Genomic DNA, 20,452 nt, shown 5'->3' with positions numbered 1-20,452 from the left:
AAAAGGTGACAGAAATCATGTATAGTGAAAAACAAATAGAATCCATGACTAAAAATAATTTCCTGTGGAGTGGCTCCCTATTTACATGTGTTGCATCATGTTTCTGAATGAGAATTGAAGAGAACTCTTGTTCCTTAAACATACTGTTTCCTTAAGGAAACAGAGGAAATGTCTTTGAGTGACAAAAGGCACTCTTTCCACCCATAAGCTTTGAGCATTTGAGCTCCAGTAAGTATGCCTTGAAAGGCAATTAAACATATTGCACAGACACATATTACTCTTTTAGACAGACAATGTTTAGATTCAGGAATTGTGTCCTTAGCCTCTGTTTGCCAGAAGCTGGGAATGAGCAACAGGGGATGGATCACTTGATGATTACCTGTTCTGTTTATTCCTTCAGGCACCTGGCATTGGCCACTGTCAGAAGACAGGATACTGGGTTAGATGGACCTTTGGTCTGACCCAGTATGACATTCTTATGTTCTTAAAGCCAATAAAAACTATTGGAAAACTTGCTTTTGTTTAAAATAAATACTAAATATTTAACTAATATGTCCCTTTAAACCAAATATACAAGACCATAAACATTAATTTACATATTAAAATATTTTTGCTGCTTTAACAAATATACAAAACCAACAGTGGCAGTACCTTGCTTTTAGTGCCTAATATAAATCTTATACATATAGATGAACCCTTCCATTAAAAGCCATTGTTCTGTGCACTAACCCTGCCTCTCCCCCTAAATATCTGACGAGAAGTAATTTGCACAAACTGGTAAAGTCAAGATTTGGAAAAAAAAAAAATAGTTGTAATAAATTATCCTCTTTCCAGCCTTTCTCCCTGCTCCCTTCCCCCTGTGCCCTCCCTGCCACCCCCCATTTAAATGAATGGAAAAAGCTCATACTAAGTGTTTTTCCATATAATAAATAATCCATTTCAACATGCTCACTTTCCCACTACGGTAAAGAGTAAATACAATACTTTATATCCTGTATTTCAATGCCTTAGTTTCAGATAATAGCATCCCAAAATTGTGACTGTGTGCTTTGAGACAGATATGGTTAGTATTATTCACTCCACACAAGATAAAATACCTTTACCAATTTACTTTTACCCATCTCTATAGTTTGAGTTACTCCTTCATAAGTAATTTCAAATGAGACAGAATTTCAATACCTGATGACCAAACTAGAACAGAAGACTGCACAGGATCAAGATCCTCAGACATCTGAGAAATCATTTTCTGTAATGTGTACCCTTGTCTGGGCATAGCAATATCATCCTTCTTTAAAAAAGTTACTGGACAGAGATCATTCCCACCATCACCTACATACACAATTTTTGTATATTTTACTCCTTGGTGTAACTTTTTATCTACAAATTCTTCTAACACTTTTCTTTTGCAGAGGTTTTTAGGGCACTTTGCACAATGATGACTGTGAAAATTCTGCACAGTAAGATAGCCAGCGCCACTGAAAGTTGCAGGATTTGTAAACACTTCATCAAGCACTTCATGAAAGTTAGCAGCTTTCAAAATCCAGTCAATAAATACTGTATTAGAATCTGAAATTATTATGCAATCAAATAAATCTTTGTTCTTGCCAATAAAATCTAAAAGATCTCTCATTCCTGTAGTGAAAGGAATTGTTGTCATAGTTCTTTTCATTTCATCTTCTTTTACTCCACTGTCTCCCAAATATCTAAAGACCCTGCTCATATATTCTGTCCAATGTCCTTTTTGATAGGAGTTTCTTAGTTTGTTAGGCAGTTTTTCCTCAGGAGCACATTTCACAATCCAGGTGTCACTGTTTTCATCTATGACCGTATAGTCAAAGTCAAAAACCAGCAGAAACTTCATAGTTGTTAGATAAGAATATATTCTGAAAAAAAAAAAAAAAGAGAAATATTTTCTTTATATAACAGAAGCTTCTGCTAAGTATTTAATTCCTACCATGACCTCCTGCTTGGAAAAGTGCAATTCTGAAAGAAAAAAGAAGTCAAGACAAATGTATAAACATAGTGAGCTGTTTATGAGTGCTACAGCTGTGGGAAAGGTTATGCTCAAGCAAGATTATCTCTCAAGGTCAAATTCTAATTCACTATCCAATTACATTTTTAATTAGATAGTATAAAAAGTATCTGAAGCAACATAATTATATTGTTACTCACTAGTCTTTGCTGACACAAGCTCAATCTTCAGAGTAACAGCCGTGTTAGTCTGTATTCACAAAAAGAAAAGGAGTACTTGTGGCACCTTAGAGACTAACCAATTTATTTGAGCATAAGCTTTTGTGAGCTACAGCTCACTTCATCGGATGCATACTGTGAAAAGTGTAGAAGATCTTTTTATATACACACAAAGCATGAAAAAATACCTCCTCCCACCCCACTCTCCTGCTGGTAATAGCTTATTTAGAGTGATCACTCTCCTTACAATGTGTATGATAATCAAGTTGGGCCATTTCCAGTTCCTTGGACAGCATCATTTAAACAGCCAGGTTGCACTTGAGTTCTAAAAATTTTTATCCACATCACCAGCCAAAGCAACCCTCACAGCTTAAATTCTTCAGCTTGCAGACAGGAGATAGAAGCTTTTTATGAAAACCTTGAGACACATTTGGAGATGCTGCTGCTGCTAGGACTTTAACCCGTTTTCTCCCACCCACCCCTTAAAAACAACAACAATTAGTAACAACATTCAAGCAGCCAGGTTGACTCAAAATCAAGAAAGCAAATAATGCTGGTGGTGAATATTAGTGTTGACTTACTATGGGGAGATTTGTAGGTGACTCTTAATATACTGTGGTCCTGCAGCATTAGAGTTTATGGACCAGGTATCTGAATACCCTGGAGGAAACACCTCACCCTTTGGTTAGCACAGTTGTAGGCACATATTTTGTTTATCTTAGTAATAAGTTCGTTCATCACCTTTTCTTCATTCGGAAAGAAGCCAGGCAAGTCGACAGCGGTTGTGTTAACAATATTTAAGCTACAGCTCGAACTCTCGTCTCAGCCTCAGTAACTCTATAAAGGACACTTCACACAGAAGGAGAAAGGACCATCCAGTATTAGGCAATATCACTCTTTTGGAAACTCCATCCCCGCCCCCCCCAAAAACCCCCAGAACCCCCCACAGCATGACACAGGAGCAGAGGGAGCGCAGAGCACAAGCAAAGGCGAGCAAGGTTTTCAGCTACGCTCCGGGGAAGGGAGCTGCCGAAGGGAGGGGGCAGCCAGCAGGCCGGCAGCACGCCGCAAGGCGGCCCGCAGGAGAGGCTGGCGCGAACGGAGCGGAGCGGCGGGGGGGGAGCAGGCCAGGGACTCTCTCAGAAGCCGGGCAGGCCGTTTGCATAGTAGCCGGGGACCAGGGGAGCCCAGCGACGTGGCCACAGGGCAGGTGCCGGCAGGGATGGGAGGCCGGCGGCGGCAGCGCTGTGCTAGCGCCGGACGCGGCGTCCCGGCCTGGCGAGGCCCCGGAGGCGAGCTCCGACAGGAGCCCGGGCGAGGCTCGCGGCGGCAGCGGCAGCCGGGAAGACTCGGCCTCACAGACGGCAGCCGGGCCGCAGGGGGCCGCGCGGAGCGCTCACCCTCAGCCTCTGGGCGGCTGCAGGTCCGGCCCGAGCGGGGACAGGAACCGCCAGCGGAACGAGGGGACCGTCCGGGCCCGAGGCGCCCGACTGGGGCTACACCTCCACAGAGGGGAGGCGCCCGACTGGGGCAGGCGCTGCGACAACTCCGGTCCTCCAGCTCTGACACGGAGCCCCCCCGCTTCCGGCTCCGCCCCGCGACGTCACGTGACACGCCTCTCAGCCAGTCGTGCCGTCTGTCTCCCCCCGCCTTTCGGTTGCCTGGTAACCGCCGTACACAGGCACCGAGCGAGCTGCGCGCCCGCCGGCCCCGCTCGTAGGGTTATGGACGCGGCCGCCAGGCCCGCGGTGCTGTATGGGAGGCGCAAAGGCCAGAGACCGGAGCCCACGCGTGAGTGACACGAGGCTGCCGGGGCTACGCGGAGACCACGCTCGGGGCGACACGCGAGTGGCGGGGGACAGACCGGGGACGGTGCCGGGACGTGGTGCTAAGAGCGGCCTGGGGGCGAGGCCGTCCACCTCTGAGCCGTGTGGTGTCGTGCCCGGCCCCAGCGAGCGCAGCGCCCGGCCCTGCAGCCTGCGACGTGGCGCACGGGCCAGGCGAACCTGTGCCACGGCCTGGGATGGGTCGGTGTGCGGCAAAGACCCCACAGGAGAGACGGATACGCCCCTTGGCTAATGCACCACACAACCCCGGGGCTTCCTTCCTTCCTTGGGTGTCGCTGGCCCGTAGCCACGGCGGCACCCTGAGGCAGGGGAGACTACACTGACCAGTAAAGCAGTTACGTGGGGGGTGAAGAACAGGGGTGGCCATTGAAGTGAGGGACATTTGAGGTGAATGGTGCCTACATGTGTGACGTGGTGGTGCCCAGACAGGTGGGGGACGTGGTGCCCAAACGTGGAGCTGACATGCCAGACACAAGGAAGACAGCACACTTACATACAGAGGGGACAATGCCAGGACACGAGGGAGGCATTACCAGTTCCCGGAACCAGCGGGTTAGATGCTGAGCCTAAAGAGGTGTAGGATGTGAAGTGCAGTGAAGAAGATGTAATCCTCTTTTTCCATTCTCACTCCAAATGAGCCCTGGCATCACACAAGAGTGCAGGGGAAATACAATACAACCCCCTTTATGCAGTCCTTTGCTAGGTGACCCTTTAAGAAAACTGGCAATAGAGATTGTAAACAAAGAACAAACTGACATAAAATATCTCTGTCAGAGAAAGCAGTATCTCACATGGTAAAAACCCTCCGTCTTAAATTCCCGCCCAGCTCTGGCTTCTTAGAGACATGCAAGTAGATTTCTAGAGCCTGTTTCTCCTCTCACAAGGGTATACATAGGAGTAACTCAACTGAAATTAATGAAGTTACAGGTATGTGAAACTATTGTAGGAGTAAATCAGGCCACTTATATAAAGATGCAACCTATGCTAAACAATCATGGCTACATACAGTATACTACTGCTGAAACTTTGTTTGTGCAAATCTCCTTGTTTAGAGGTGGAAGACCAGGCCCAGTGCACCAGCCAAAGGGCAATTAGCAGAGAAGTGATTTTATCTAAAAGTAGGTTTTAATTTTAAACATCATTGTCAGAACAGGTAAAAGTGTCCCCTTTTTTAGATTTGTCATACAGTACTCTTACAAACCAGATGGGCAAGGTTGAATTTAACGTTACTCAAATATCTGTTTTTTAAAGCAGTAATGACCAACATGAAGGACATTTTCTGAAAATTAATGACTGGCAGGAGGAGTTGAGGGCCTGAAAAATACAGGAAAACAGGACACATTGGTCTGTCAAGTAACACGAGGCTCTGGAGCTGAGGGTTCGTTCTGACTGTGCTCCTGCTCCTGGATACTAGAATTACATTACATTGTAGAGTCAAACGAATATGATGCTTTACTGTCAGCACTGGGTAGGAGTCCAAATCTTGGTGTGGGTTTGAACCCACAATTTTCTGGTCAGAAGTGCTACAAAGTGAGTGAACTCATTCTTTTGTTCTTTCTTTCACATAGCAGCAAATGGTTTAGAAGAATATAATGTTCCAGATAGTATTTTTCTTCCAACTGGAGTGGATCTGCGCCAGGTTACTGTTCTGCCAAAGGCAGAATGGGTAAGGATTCGAGACAGTGTTGACAGTGCAGCTAGAGAAGCAGCACGGATTCATGCAGAGAGGAAAGAACGGAAAGATATGCACTTACGTTCCAAAGCAGTTGTGAAAAACTGGCCCAACACCATTGCAGTAAGTGACATGTACGTTTGGAAATTGGAGGGTTACTTGTCATATACATTAGAACACTCAGAGTGCACTCTTTCCCTCCCTTCTCCATGTACAGACACATACACACACACAAACAAAAACTTCTATTAAGAGTTTCACTATAACCGGAGTCTACTTTTTGGTGGGCCTGCTTATTAATTCTGTCTCCTGCTTAGGTACACCATAGACCTGCCCATGTCATGTCATGGATAAGTTTAAAACAGGATCATAGAGAGAAGGAGAGAGTAAGAGGTGTGAAGGAAAGGTCTCCGTCTTCCCTGCAGACTGCCAATGGAGCCGCTTGCCCACCAGGCCTCCAGTCTTTCCCTTCTCCCTACAGGATTCTTGTTCAAAATATTTCAGTGGGCAAGTCTTTTCTTTACTTCCTGTCCTAAACTGCTACATAGTGCAGTGCTGTTAAACTGCTGCTTATTATCTCAGAGATGGCTGCACATCAGGGGTGATTGAAGTGATCCATATCCTTTATCCAGTGATGTGAAGCTTACTATAACTACTCATAAAACACTTTAAGATCCTCATATGAAATATGCTTTTTAACTGCAAAGCATTTTTATTATACACCTAAATTTCTAATAGATATTTAAAAACAGGACAGCAGCACAAAAATTGTTTGACTGTTCACTTTAGACATAAGTAGGTATAATCAACTTCTTGCTGATTTGGTCTTTTGAAGAAGTTGTAGATTTTTGAGTCAGTTCTTTTCAGTGTGATCTGTAATGGAAATGAGTTTTATCTGCATTTAGGGCCAGGCACAGAGAAAACTTAAAGCTAAAAAATTGCGAGAAGAAAAGGAGGAAGAAGAAAGAAAACTACTTGATCTGGAGGAAGCACAATTTCAAGCAGCAAAGCGGAAGGAGGCCATAGAACAGGCCAAAACTTATCAATATTATCAGAATGAGAGAGTGAAAGGGTTACATGTTTGTAGATGGTTTATTGTCTTTAATTCAAATTATATTGTTTCTTTGAACATACATGAATGTGTAATAAAATAAACATGAAATGTTCCAATTCCGTTTTGTAGAAAGCACTTTTACTTACTGAGGTCCTAAAGGAAAGAGATGCTCAGATTGAATTTAAAAAGACAAAGCCAGATATTTACAAAAAAAAGGAAGAAGAAATGGAACGTGAGCGCGAAAAAGCTATTCTTAAAGAGCAGGAAAAGGCATATGAACGCTATATGAATCGACAGGCACTTTGCAGAGACCATCTGGAACAGTAAGTAAAACAGGGCTGTTTCTGACTAATAAATTGAGTTAAACTGCTGTTGTTAAAAGAAATCTAGTGTTCATCTGCTAAACAAATGAGTTACCAGGAATTTTTAACAAACAAAATACGCTGTCATTTTCTCAGTAGAGAGAGAAAGACCTATTAGATCATCCATTCCATCTTCTTGGCCATGCAGAATTCTAGTGACAGTTTAATATTTTGTCTAATATTTAAAACAGTACAGTTTTAAAAGCCCCACTGCTTCCTTTGGGAAGGAACTTATACTACTTTCCTCAGGAGGCTATTCTACAATCAACAGATCCTATTCCCAGGAAATTTATATTGCAGATATCATAAAAATTGCAACAAAATTGGGGCTCCGTACTAATTCACTGAGCACATCTTCCATCCTGCATACTTTAGTAAATTTTGCTAGAAGTATAATGTAATTGTCACAACCTGGCCCAGCCTCACTCTCTGGAAGGATACCAGTCTTTCATGGAACCAATCACTGGATCCCATGTACTTCTAAGCCCCCTGGATCTTGGTAGTGACTAGACATTATTTCTAGCTCTGGGTCTCAAGGACACTCCCAGATGCAGACCCCATGTCTAACAACTTTCTTCGGCAGTGCCCCAACCCTTCCAAACTCCCAATTGCTTATAGACACTTCCTCAGAGTTCCATCTTGTTTCTCAGTTAACCCTTTCAGGGACAACATGGCTGGCAAACAAATCATTCTGGAAAGGAATTATCAGTGGTTCTGTCTCTTTCTTGATATCTGAAAACTTACTCTAAGGAGCTGCTACTAAATTCAAATGTTGCACTGCACGAATCCATTATGAGGAAATCCTGCTCCATTCTTTGAATATAAAGGGCTTCTGGCAATGGCACTAGTGTAGTTCCGCTGCAGAGAAGATGGGGAGGATTTGTGCATCAACTTTCAGAATACCATTGTACAAGGTTGTGGTATATCTTCCTTTTCTTCCCACAGTGGAAGGAGCACATTAGGGCTGTGATGGTTACTGCCTCTGTGGAATTCTGCTGCTGCCATGTGAGTTGGGGAAAAAATTCCTTTTACAACACCCAGAGTTACTAAGTTCTCATTTTGTACTTGGGTCAAGCATTGGCTTGAGGATTTGGGCCAATGGCTTTAAAATGCATCACTTTGATTTTGAATTCTGACACTTTACCTGCCTTCAGTTCAGACAGCAGTTCACACAAGAGATCCACTTTGTGAACACTTCAGTGCAAATAAGTGATGGTCACATAACCACCACCCTAAACCGGAAACCTACTGACCACTATACTTACCTACATGTCTCCAGCTTTCATCCAGATCACATCACGCAATCCATTGTCTACAGCCAAGCTCTAAGATACAACCGCATTTGCTCCAATCCCTCAGACAGAGACAAACACCTACAGGATCTCTATCAAGCATTCTTAAACTACATTACCCAGCTGGTGAAGTGAAGACACAGATTGACAGAGCCAGAAGGGTACCCAGAAGTCACCTACTATAGGACAGGCCCAACAAAGAAAGTAACAGAACGCCACGAGCCATCACCTTCGGGCCCCAACTAAAACTTCTCCAGCGCATCATCAAGGATCTACAACCTATCTTGAAGGACGACCCATCACTCTCACAGATCTTGGGAGACAGGCCAGTCCTCGCTTACAGACAGCCCCCCAACCTGAAGCAAATACTCAGCAGCAACTACACACCACACAGCAAAAACACTAACTCAGGAACCAATCCCTGCAACAAATCCCGTTGCCAAATCTGTCTGCATATCTATTCAAGGCACACCATCATAGGACCTAACCACATCAGCCACACCATCAGGGGCTCTTTCACCTGCACATCTACCAATGTGATATATGCCATCATGTGCCAGCAATGCCCCTCTGCCATGTACATTGGTCAAACTGGACAGTCTCTACGCAAAAGAATAAATGGACACAAATCAGACATCAAGAATTGTAACATTCAAAAACCAGTAGGAGAACACTTCAGTCTCCCTGGACACTCTAACAGATTTAAAAGTGGCAACTCTTCAACAAAAAATCTTCAAAACAGACTGCAACAAGAAACTACAGAACTGGAATTAATTTGCAAACTGGATACCATCAAATTAGGCCTGAATAAAGACTGGGAGTGGATGGGTCACTACAAAAAGTAATTTTCCCTCTGCTGATACTCACACCTTCTTGTTAACTGTTGGAAATGGGCCACCTTGATTGCAGTGGCCTCGTTAGCACTACAAAAGTAATTTTCCCTCCCTTGGTATTCACCCCTTCTTGTCAACTGTTGAGAATAGGCCACTTCCACCTTAATTGAATTGGCTTGTTAGCACTGACCCGCCCCCTGCCCCTTGGTAAGGCAACTACCATCTTTTCATGTGCTATAATATATATTCTGCTTACTGTATTTTTCATTCCATGCATCTGATGAAGTGGGTTTTAGCCCACGAAAGCTTATGCCCAAATAAATGTGTTAGTCTTTAAGGTGCCACAAGGACTCGTCGTTGTTTTTGCTGATACATACTGACTCGGCTACCACTGTGAATGTTGTTTAACTCTTAGAAATGTGTCACCTTTGTCCATTGTGTACTGTGTACATTTTCTTACCTCTTTAGTATTAATATTTTATTTTATACTTTAGAATAAAGGAACATAAGCACCAGGCCCAATTAGACAAATTAGAGGCAAAAAAAGAAGGTGAAGAGATTCGACGACTGATCGAGTTATATGAATTGGAAGTGCAGAGAAAAAATGAAAAGAAACTGGAGGAAAAACTTGAACATAGGAAGATGCATTGTGTAAGTAACAGAAAAGCAGAAAGCCCAATATTTTTCAACTAGAATGCTTAAAGTTAGGGACTTACATTTATATTTACATACTTAAATAAATGACCAGATTTTCAGAGTTGCTAAACTCAACCTAACAGCTCTCACTGAAAACAGTGGAAGCTGCTAGGTGCTGTGCTCTTTTGAAAACCTGGCTCTTCGTGCTGATTTGCAGTTTGCCAAATGCATTGTGAGCAGTCCTTTGCTGAGTGCAACTGGCAGGTCCCCCAGAGCAGGAGATTTTGGAGTTAACACCTCATTGAAGTGCATGAAGCAGTTCACACCACTCAGAACTGTTGTTTCAGGCTGTTTGCAGACTCAGGCAGATATCTCTGCATCAGTTATACTAGAGTCGTGTTTTCGGGCTTTTCTTTGCAACCAAAGTAAACTGCGATTTTCACCTCATCACATGAATCCAGGACTTGGTGCCCTAAACATAGGTGCCTATGCCTTAATCTGGCCCTGATGTAGATTATTGAGGCTATCGGGAAAACATTTCCCTTCTGAATTTTATGCACTTACTGCATAAGAAAAGTCCAGATAAGCCAATGGAGAGAAAGTTCCCCACACAGTTAGTTGGAATAAGTGAAACTGACTACTAGCAGAAGAAAATTATCAGGCAAATGTCACAGTTCACGACAACTGCACCTATATTTCCACCTTGTGTCTAGCAAGGGCACCCACTGTCAGGCTTCTGGCTCCCGGCTCCCCAGGTGTCATGTCTCTTGGGCAAGAGACACACCACTCACTCACTCCTGATTTGGATATTTCCAGGCTGCACAGTTCACTGCCTACACTGTGTACTTTCCAAGAAATCAGACTGCCTAAGCAGGTCTGCTTTGCTTTTCTCTCAGAGGCTATATATAGAATAATTGTCCACAGTGATAAGGTACCACCAACCTTGTCCTAAGTAATTACATTTATTTCTTAAGGTGAAAGCATTACAGAAAAAACATTAAAACAATAAAAGAACCTACACACATTAGTAAGATTATCAGAGATCACCCTAACTGCAACAAGGACTGTGTTATCGGGTCAGTCCTTCAAGCTCCACATGGGTTTTCAGTGGTTACAAATTCACAACACTGTCATGAATCTGTGAGTCATTCCTTTATACTGCCTGGGCCTTTGAGCTGAGAATAGGTATTTCATAGACCATGGGTTTTTCCTCAGGTCATAGCTTCAAAAGGTTGGGTCCGGAGGTGGGAATTTTCATTCCCTTCTCCCATATATTTCCTATGAAACCCACTTAACTTTGTTTATCCCAAACATTCCTTCTTGTTTGGCCCATTGTTAAATGAGACCCTGGAAGCTTATGACACTTCCCTGGATTTATGTTAGTCCTTCCCTGCCTCCACCCCCCATTACATAAAATCCCACAATAATACATAAGCAGTTTCATTTTTAATAAAAATGAATTCCTAAAATACTTATACTTAATTCAGTAAGTTTGTCCATGATATTGCAGGAAATTGCCATATCTGTCACAGCAAGTACAAATATCTCCTTGCAACATTTGCCTGTGAGGAAGCTCTGAAGGAGCCTTCAGAGTTGACTCAATATGTGGAGTGGCCTTGGTAATACCTGCTGGTGGAGCCTCTGATGTCACTGCTGATGGGAGCGGCCTAGCTACTACCCCCTCTTCTGGTAGTTGCCTTTTAAAAACACATTGAAGGTGTTGATATTCCTGCCTCTGGCTACACTGCAACTTAACTCAACTTTAATTACGTCACCCAGGGATGTGAATTAGCCACCCCTGAGCGACATAATTTATGCCGATTTAAGTGCCGATGTAGCCCCCCTGCTCGCTGGTGCTAGAGTAATTAAGCCGAGGGGACAGCTCTCTCCCAACGGCTTAGAGTGGCTACATTAGAGAGCTTACAGCGGCGCAGCTGCATCAGTACAGCTGCACCGCTATAAGCTCTTTAGTGTAGCCATAGCCTCTGTTGTTTAAGGGGGAACTGCCAGAGGTTGATGGCTGCTGCTGTGGCCAGAGCTCCTGGAATTATAGTCCTGTCTGTAGGGGTTGCTGTGCTGTGTCTTGCTGCCAAAAATATAGAGGTTTGCTCTCACATTTAGCTGAAGCTTTGTGGAGCACCTCCTGGATTATGCCAGGATGCCCTGACATAGAGAGGAGCTCCGGCTTAGAGGTTTTTCTTTTTTTCATATGTTCTGAAGACCAGAAATCTCCTGCCACGCCTAAAAGGCAGAGTGATTTGAGGTTTTCTCCTCAAGTGAGGAGAGCCTAGATAGTTCCCTTGACTAGCAGGTCTGACACTGCTTCCTAGCTGCAAAAGCAGGGGGGAAAAAAAAAATCAATGTTTTAATGGCACACCTAGCTATGCAGGAGAATCATGCGACTCCTGACTGAACAGTAAATATTGTCAAGGATGCATTTCACAAGTTACAGGCCAAGTTCTGCCCTTAAATTCACACACACAACTCATTGACTTCAAAAGGTCACAGACATTAAAGGGCAGAATTTGTGTGTACACCAGTGGTTCCCAAACTTGTTCCGGCGCTTGTGCAGGGAAAGCCCCTGCCAGGCCACACCGGTTTGTTTACCTGCCACGTCCACAGGTTCAGCCGATCGCTGCTCCCAGTGGCCACGGTTCACTGCTCCAGGCCAATGGGAGCTGCTGGAAGCGGCGCGGGCCAAGGGATGTACTGGCTGCCGCTTCCAGCAGCTCCCATTGGCCTGGAGCATCGAACTGCGGCCACTGGGAGCCATGATCGGCCCAACCTGCAGACGTGGCAGGTAAACAAACCGGTGTGGCCTGGCAGGGGCTTTCCCTGCACAAGCGCCGGAACAAGTTTGGGAACCACTGGTGTACACAATACAGGAATTGTATCACTACTGAAATACAGCCACCTTTGGGATGAAACATTGGCAGCTGTTTAAGCCCAATGTCTCACATCAGTTTAAGACAAAGTGAAAAATATAATATTGTCCTGTTGAAACAGTATGAAATGTATGATGATGCACTGTAGGTCCAGTTTCATCATCCTCAGCATCACGCAGACTTCAAAAGGAAACTGAACCTGGGCAATAAGGTGGGATAGGAAATAAAACTGACTTTCCCCTGTAAAGTTTAGACTCAGATTCTGATTTGTGGTCTGCAGCTGGCAGAGGCCAGAAATGTCAGAGCCCAAGAGGTAGTGCACCCCGAGTCCATCTCTCCTTCACACCTGTGAAAAAGCCTTTCTACAGGTGCTCATTGACAAGAAACACAGAGGGTCTTTCCAGTGTAGCACCTTGAAGTCAGGGGACATGTATCAAGTGTTTCAGGCCCCATTGCTGGGTCAGTGAGCACCATGTACATGCATGGCATTGATATCTCCTGTTGCTGGCATGAATAGTGTGTGCATTAGAATATTGGTGCATATTAATGTTACTTTTGCAGCAACTTGTGGTAATTTGGGTCTTAGAATGTAAGGCAGTTCAGGGCTGGGCAAGAACAATGATCCTTTTCTAGAAGCTTCTCTCCTCCACAACCTTGTTCTCCCTGCTGCAGGCCTAGGGGCACCTCCATAATTTCATATAGTATGGTTTAAGTCTGTATCAGATTTTTTCCTCTTTCTTTAAAAAGATTTAGCTACTTGTCTTAGTATATATAATTGGACACTTTTTTTTTTTTGAAAGGCGCATGTTGCTGACCAGGATATTCTTAAAGCTATAGAGGAACAAAAACAAGAAGAGGAGAATGATAAAATTCGAGCTCACTTTAGAGCAAAACAAAATATGGCCAAACTGAGAAGAGAAAAAGAAGCTGAAATGAACAGGTGGGTCAAATGTTAGAGAATTAAATAAAGTATAAATTCAGAATTATGCCTTTGTCACATGATTATGATAACATTCTAAACGCTTAAGTCAGCAAAAAAGATCTTACAGTATTACAGCATGGATACCTGGACCAAAGTGCTTCATGGTATTTGGAGGTTATGAAAGAGGAAAAGGTCTGAAAGGAGTTCCCCTTCTACTGGCCCTTTGTAGTCACAGATGATGTGCGGTGAGCTGAGTACTCACCTTGATCGTACAAGGCTTGTGGACTTAGCAGGAAAATGGTTCTTAACCAGAGGTACCTGGGGGTGTGCAGAGATCTTCCAGGGGGTACATCAATTCATCTAGATATTTGCCTACTTTTACAACAGGCTACCTAAAAAGCACTAGTGAAGTTAGTACAAATTAAAATTTCATACAGAGAATGACTTGTTTATACTGCTCTGTATACGATACACTGAAATGAAAGTACAATATTTATATTCCAATTGACTAATTTTATAATTATATGGTAAAAATAAGGCAGTAAGCAATTTTTCAGTAATAGTGTGCTGTGACACTTTTGTATTTTTGTCTGTTTTTTTAAGCAAGTAGTTTTTAAGTGAGGTAAAACTTGGGGGTAGGGAAGACAAATCAGACTCTTAAAAGGGGTACAGTAGTCTGGAAAGGTTGAGAGCTACTGTTGCAGGACATTGGGCCCCACATCCATGTGCTGGAGCTGTGGGCTTTTCATCTGGTCTGCAAGCCTTTTACTCTCTTACCAGTTCCAAACTATCTAAATCCTGATGGAAAACAACATCATGATGTGGCTGTGATTTCCTTTCAGTGAAGAAAGGGAGAAAAGACAGAAAAAGGAAGGGGGAAAACGGATTTCTTAATCAGATACTTGCATATAATTTGATTCCAGTGAGACAGTTGTAAGGAAACCAGGTTTATCTATTTAACGTTGACATGTTGCATTAATTGCTGTTCTGCTATAGGTTAATGCAGGAGCGTAGGGATATTACTATTAACCATCTAGCTGAACAAATGAAACAGACATTTGAGAGGATAGATGAACGTGTTGCTAGAGATGTTGCAGAGAGAGAAGCTGAGTGGGAAAAAGAGCTCAAAGAGAAAGAAGAAAAAACCAAAGCTGAATTGAAATCAATTGCAGAACACAGAGCCACCGTGGTAAGATACTTAAGGAAAAAGCTACATTAATGTGGTTGTGTACAGTCATTCTTATAAATATTTTTGGGAAAAACAATAGTTTTTGTAGTTCATGGTGGGAGATACATATTGAACGTACTGTTCAACACTTACATCTCACAATTAAAGTAGATAGCAAGTCTTTAGACAAAATGTATATGAACAGGCTGGTTGTGTGTCACAAACAACTAAAAGTGAAAGTCTATGTTATCATTGAGAATTGATGCAAATCTCTTAGTTTTAATATTCATTATTTCAAACAGAGTTTTTTGAGCTAGTACAACCAATATAATCACTTGGCACTTTTAGTGAGAAGGGCATACTGGCTAGTAGCTGTAACCTAATCGCTTAGCTGATGCTCCTGCTCTCCTGCAAGCTCAGAGTCAGTAGGGAATGAGGGCTGCTCTCCCGCAGGCGTTAGAGAGGCCTTGGTCTGCCTGGTGGGGGAGATGGTCTTCAGACTGCTGGCTTCCATCCTACTTAATGAGGCAGAATAATCTGACCCATCACATTGTCCCTGCTTCTTCCATTTTTAGTCTCCTTCATGCACACTCCTCCTAGAATCATCCACGTGCTCTTCTGATCACTCCTCTGAACACATCACTGGCATACCACTCAAGCAGTGTGACGATTCAAGAGCTGTTCCTAGGGGACTAGCCTCTCACAACCCTCAAGGGTGAGGACCTGAAGCACAGCTTCTTCCAGGCAATTTGACGACAACCCACTAAAACTCATGGGCTCAACAAAGCTATGGCCTCTTACTGGGTGATGTGTTAATCACCAGGTTTAGTAAGCAAGTAAAGTATTAAAAATCCTTGGGTCCTTGACTTCTTTACCAGCATAGTAAAGACCTCTCAAAAAAGCATTAATGTGTACATGTAAATACATAGTGCAGGGTTTGCAACATTTTCATGCTGTTAACCGCATTTCTGAACAGGGGAATAACCTCTCTTGTTCACAACTGTGCAGCCAAAGTACCTCCTGCTTTGGATTTCATAACCTCTACAACAGTTGCTTATGTGAAAAAGTAAAAGTAATGATTTTTTTAACCAACTTTCAATGGAAATTAGTATCTGAAAACAATGGGGTAACCAGAACCATGTCACAAGATAGCTCTCTGAGGACCACTAGTAAGTGGTATACCAGCCAGTTTGAAAATTGCTGTTATAATGAAATGAGCATTTTAAGGAAACACTGGGGGATTTTCCAAGCAACTCTGGTAGGCTATTGACAGGTGACTGACAAGTGACATCATTAATCAATCACTGATAAAATTAGGAAATATTGAGAAAAATGATGTAAAGCTTTGGAGTCGAGGGGAAACTCTCATAGGTGTGTGGAATTACTAGATTTTGGAAATGTTTTGCTGATGTTTCACTGCTTCTTAATATTATGGGCCTTTGGTTTTTTAGTGTCACTTGCCTGTAGAATGATAAAATATGCCTGAAAAATATGGTTTTCAAATTTGTTGGTTTAGCAAATTGAGTTAATTATTTTTTTTTTTTTATAAAATATAGATAAAAATGAAAGAAGAGAGAGAAAGAGAGGCAAGATTAGAGGGTAAAGAAAAGCTTCATGAACTAATGGAAGCAGACCGCATCTATCTGGAAATGGAGAAAGACAAGAAACGAAGAAATCGCAATGAAAACATAAAAATGCAAGAGACTCAAATCCAGCAAATGGTAACTAGGGGGATTATCAGACTGTCAGACATTTTACAAAGCTATTTCAACATACATCTACGGTATAGGAGTCTTGCATGAGACCTAATCTTTATATTATCACAGTACTGTTCAAAACAAGAGAAACATGAGAAAATTATTTTTATCCCTTTAAACATAATGCTTCAAGAGTTGTTTCTCAGGGACCAACGTCTTCACAGCGCAAGGGTGGGAATGTGAAGCAGAATTTATATACATGAGTGGGGAAAGCGTTAGTTCACAGGATTGGCAGTAGGATATAGATCCTTTCATCTCCAGACACCTTGTGTGACTCAAGCCCAGTGTGCACTGAAAGATGTCCCCTTTTGATGATGGCTGCTAGGTTGGATTATATAAAATAGCATTTGGTGTCTCAGTCCAGTTGTCAGTGGACATGTATCACAAAATCCCCTACCAGTGCCAACACTAGCCGTATGCCAAATATGTGCCATCACAAGGCCCCATGCTTTTGGGAGACTTCCCCAGCCTGCTGTGCTGCCCCATCACCTTAATAGATCAACACTGAGGCTCAACCCTTCATAGGCCCACGACTACTACCATTGTCCAGTCCCCTCTCAGCTGCTGAAACCATCTGCCAGTGACAAGCACCCCATCTCCTGCTCACATGCCAAAGTCTAACCATACAAATATGTTATGGGAGTACTGCAGTCTGCCTAGGTTCCCAACAATCATATTTTGTACATGGATCTGCAAAATCTAGGGATAGTTTAGCATGGTCTGCGCAAATTGGCAACCATATGGGTAAGAATTAACTGAGCAGTCAAGACTTGAATGAATGACGTTGATTGAGGTACCCTTTCAGCTGCAGATAATGGTCTCTCTGAATCAGTATTCAGGCACATTGCTAGCACATGGTTACTGCTTACTTTGTACCTATTCTCTGGACAAACGGAGAATGTCAGTTATGCATTTCTAACTAGAGTTAGATTGTGATTAACAAATAATTGTTTTTATCAGAAAGGTATTTACAGCCAATTATTAAAAAAATGTCACATAAGGACTTCCACGACTTTATGCCCTGTTAAGCTATTCTACCACAAGTTAACCATGTGGAAATATTTAAGCTTTGTTATTCCCTTCCCCAAAACAGGTTGAAAAACGGGCAAAAGAACAGCATGAGAAACAAGCAGAATTGAACTATGAGGCCCAGAAAGAAGTTATTGCAATTTGCAAGGAGCGGGAATTTCAAGAATATGCAAATCAAGTAATTGATTCAGAATCCAAGACAGCCCGAAATATTTATCCTCTTCTCAAAGCAGCAAAGGAAGGGGCAGGTGGTGGGCATGGACCAGTTTACAGAGAAAGAGGAGGAATAAGACCTAGTTACCAAGCACGAGATATCAATGGCACTCAGCTACCTTCTTATAATTGTAACACTACTGAAGAAATAAAAGAGCTAAATACCAATGGTAACATCCAGCAAACTAAGGGAAGACTTGGTTTTACATGGTAAAAATAACTCTTCGGAGTCTTTACAAAAACAAGTCCAATAAATCGGTAAATGATCCATGTTGTATGAAACCCATGAAAGGAACTAGAAAAGCCATAAGTACTATATGGAACGTTGATAGGGATCCAAGTGTATTTTCCTAAACATTGAAAGTTGTATTTTACCGAAGTCACTATGTTAAATCAAATAGAGAGGCAGAACTGAATGATGTACTGAATGATGTACTGATAACCAGTGTAGAACCTTACTTTATATAAGGCTCATATTAAAAAAATAGAATATTTTAGTTTCAATTTTGTAAGTTTCAAGTTCAAGCTTTTACAGCTACTCTTGAGTACACTGTAAAGTGCTGCATTTGGCTTCTTGCATTGTTATAATCAGAGTGCTAAGGAAAAAAATTATCCTCAAAAGATGCCAAATACTTTTCAAAAGTGTAGGGAATACATGAGAATCAAATACTAAATAACATATGAAAGATCTGAAAAAAACATTTAGTATTGCTAAAAGTACTTTGATACAAATTTCACATTCCACATGAAATATTTCTTCAGATTCCACTCTTTACTGAATTTAATCAATCAGCATGCAGAGCACTAGTTCATTATCAGTATATAATTTCTTTTCTTTTCTCTTAAAATCTGAATCAACTCTTGCAACAAACTAATAACTACCTTGCTGCTGTTACACAACTTTAACTATAATAGGCCCAGCTTTCATTAACATAGTTTTACTAAAAGAACGAGGAGTCCTTGTGGCACCTTCGAGACGAACAAATTTATTTGGGCATAAGCTTTTGTGGGCTAGAACCCACTTCATCGCTAAATTATTTCATTACTAAGTTATTCTGAGTACAAAAAATACATGCAAAACAGTTACAGCAAAGCGAACATGTTGCACATACTCAGCTTATATGCCATTTTCAAGGTTCTGTGTAAAAATATATTATCAGCTTATTATATAGAAAACTAAGAGGTGACTATCATGGTGTGCAAGTACACCTACATGTGAAGAAGAGGGCTCTTTGATCTAGCACACAACAAGAGGCATAAACAAGGTCCAGTAACTGGCAGTTGAAATTAAATAAACTGAAACTGGAAATAAGGTGTAAATCTTTAACACTGGAACAATTTATCAAGGTATATAGTGGATTCTCCATCACTTGAAGTCTTTAAGAATGGATACCTTTTTAGAAGATATGCCATAATTCAAGCAGCAATTACAGGTTTGCTACAGGAATTACTGTGGCACTAAATGGTCTGTATGCTTTTATGTAGTAGGTCACATTAGATGCTCCTAATGATTCTTTCTGGCCTTGCAGTCTGTGAAAAAGGGTTAGATGCTTACAGACCAATCCCTGCAAGGTTCCCTACAAACATGCTGTCTAGTACAACATTTTATTTTAAAAAATCTGAATCATACATTTATATAAGTTCTATTCTACTATGTTTAATGTGTCAATATTGGAAATTTGATTGCAAACATGTAATGCTTAATGTAGATGACTATAGATATATACACAGCTTGCAATCTAAGGCCCTGATCCAGCAAAACACTTCAATACATGCTTAGTAACTCAGAACATGAACACAATAGTTCTGATGACTTAAATGGAACTATTCACTGTTTAAAGGTCAGCATATGCGTAAGTGCTTTGATCGATTGGGAAAAATGTAATTTGCCTGTATTTCTAGTGCAGCAGGAGCCATATTGTGGTAATATATCCTTGTATTTGTTTTTGCACAAGTTTAAGTGTTATCAGCAGGAGAGTATGTGCTGCAGTGTAAATTCCACCCTTTGATCAACTGCTGCTGCAAAGACAGCACAGACGCAAAAGACAGCAAAGAATATTGTTTGGAGCTATCTAACAAAAATCCTGCCATTTAAAAAAGAACATTCTCTACATGTAAATGTGTATTTTTAATACACACATTCTGAATCACATTATATCCCTATTGTAACTATAACACAGAAGCAAGGTCCAAACAACTTGAAAGTAGAGCTTTTATACTTGTAATTTCTTTGCTTTGGTTGAGTTGGTTCTTTAACTTTTATAATGTAGGCACTGTTTATATCTAATCTTCCATTCCAAACCTATTTCTTCTCCATCCTGCTAATTTTTGCTTGGAACAACTGATTTGTTTGCAAATTGTGATGCTTAAAATAGAGATATAGAGAATTTTTCTGAAAAACTGGAATGTGTCAGATTCAAAATTTCTTTTACCACTTCATTAAATCATTACTTGGGGTTTATTATCTCCCTGTCCCTGTGGCTCATTTTTTAATCATCATTTTTACCCATACATTCTCAAAAAAATTTCAGAGCTCCCAACCTTACACCCAAAGATGGTTCTTCAAACACAAAGAAGGGGGCATTTTTCTTA

General features: G+C 41.8%; 2 protein-coding genes across 7 annotated transcripts; one reads left to right on the top strand and one right to left on the bottom strand.

Annotated features, from left to right (window-relative positions):
* Positions 1–368: 368 nt before the first annotated feature.
* On the bottom strand, positions 369–3,717 carry PHOSPHO2 (phosphatase, orphan 2). 3 transcript variants are annotated; one of them, XM_075117937.1, is made up of 4 exons: positions 3,591–3,717; positions 2,932–3,039; positions 2,173–2,221; positions 369–1,883 (listed from the first exon to the last, which is right to left on the bottom strand). In XM_075117937.1, the coding sequence occupies exon 4, from the start codon at positions 1,859–1,861 to the stop codon at positions 1,136–1,138; it is 726 nt and encodes a 241-aa protein (XP_074974038.1). In that variant the 5' UTR covers positions 1,862–1,883; positions 2,173–2,221; positions 2,932–3,039; positions 3,591–3,717; the 3' UTR covers positions 369–1,135. The 3 variants fall into 3 exon arrangements, with proteins under 3 accessions (XP_074974038.1, XP_048725828.1, XP_048725829.1); XM_048869871.2 differs by lacking the exon at positions 2,173–2,221; XM_048869872.2 differs by lacking the exons at positions 2,173–2,221; positions 2,932–3,039; positions 3,591–3,717 and adding an exon at positions 2,772–2,924.
* Positions 3,718–3,776: 59 nt separating this feature from the next.
* Positions 3,777–20,324, top strand: CFAP210 (cilia and flagella associated protein 210). 4 transcript variants are annotated; one of them, XM_048869864.2, is made up of 10 exons: positions 4,003–5,505; positions 5,606–5,832; positions 6,027–6,216; positions 6,615–6,788; positions 6,893–7,086; positions 9,745–9,901; positions 13,572–13,711; positions 14,690–14,882; positions 16,418–16,582; positions 17,712–20,324. In XM_048869864.2, the coding sequence occupies exons 3-10, from the start codon at positions 6,142–6,144 to the stop codon at positions 18,072–18,074; spliced, it is 1,461 nt and encodes a 486-aa protein (XP_048725821.1). In that variant the 5' UTR covers positions 4,003–5,505; positions 5,606–5,832; positions 6,027–6,141; the 3' UTR covers positions 18,075–20,324. The 4 variants fall into 4 exon arrangements, with proteins under 4 accessions (XP_048725817.1, XP_048725816.1, XP_048725821.1 ...); XM_048869860.2 differs by lacking the exons at positions 4,003–5,505; positions 6,027–6,216 and adding an exon at positions 3,777–3,981 and having other exon boundaries at positions 5,609–5,832; XM_048869859.2 differs by lacking the exons at positions 4,003–5,505; positions 6,027–6,216 and adding an exon at positions 3,821–3,981.
* The last annotated feature ends 128 nt before the right edge of the window (positions 20,325–20,452 follow it).

This window comes from Caretta caretta, chromosome 11, assembly GCF_965140235.1.
Source record: "Caretta caretta isolate rCarCar2 chromosome 11, rCarCar1.hap1, whole genome shotgun sequence".
Lineage (NCBI taxonomy): Eukaryota > Metazoa > Chordata > Testudines > Cheloniidae > Caretta > Caretta caretta.
This window is presented reverse-complemented; position numbering and strand designations above follow the sequence as displayed.

Coding starts and splice junctions, on each gene's coding strand:
- CFAP210 (XM_048869859.2), top strand. CDS start 3,915: ATGGACGCGGCCGCCAGGCCCGCGGTGCTGTATGGGAGGCGCAAAGGC. Junction 3,982..5,605: donor CCAGAGACCGGAGCCCACGC/GTGAGTGACACG, acceptor TCTTTCACATAG/CAGCAAATGGTTTAGAAGAA. Junction 16,583..17,711: donor AGACTCAAATCCAGCAAATG/GTAACTAGGGGG, acceptor TCCCCAAAACAG/GTTGAAAAACGGGCAAAAGA.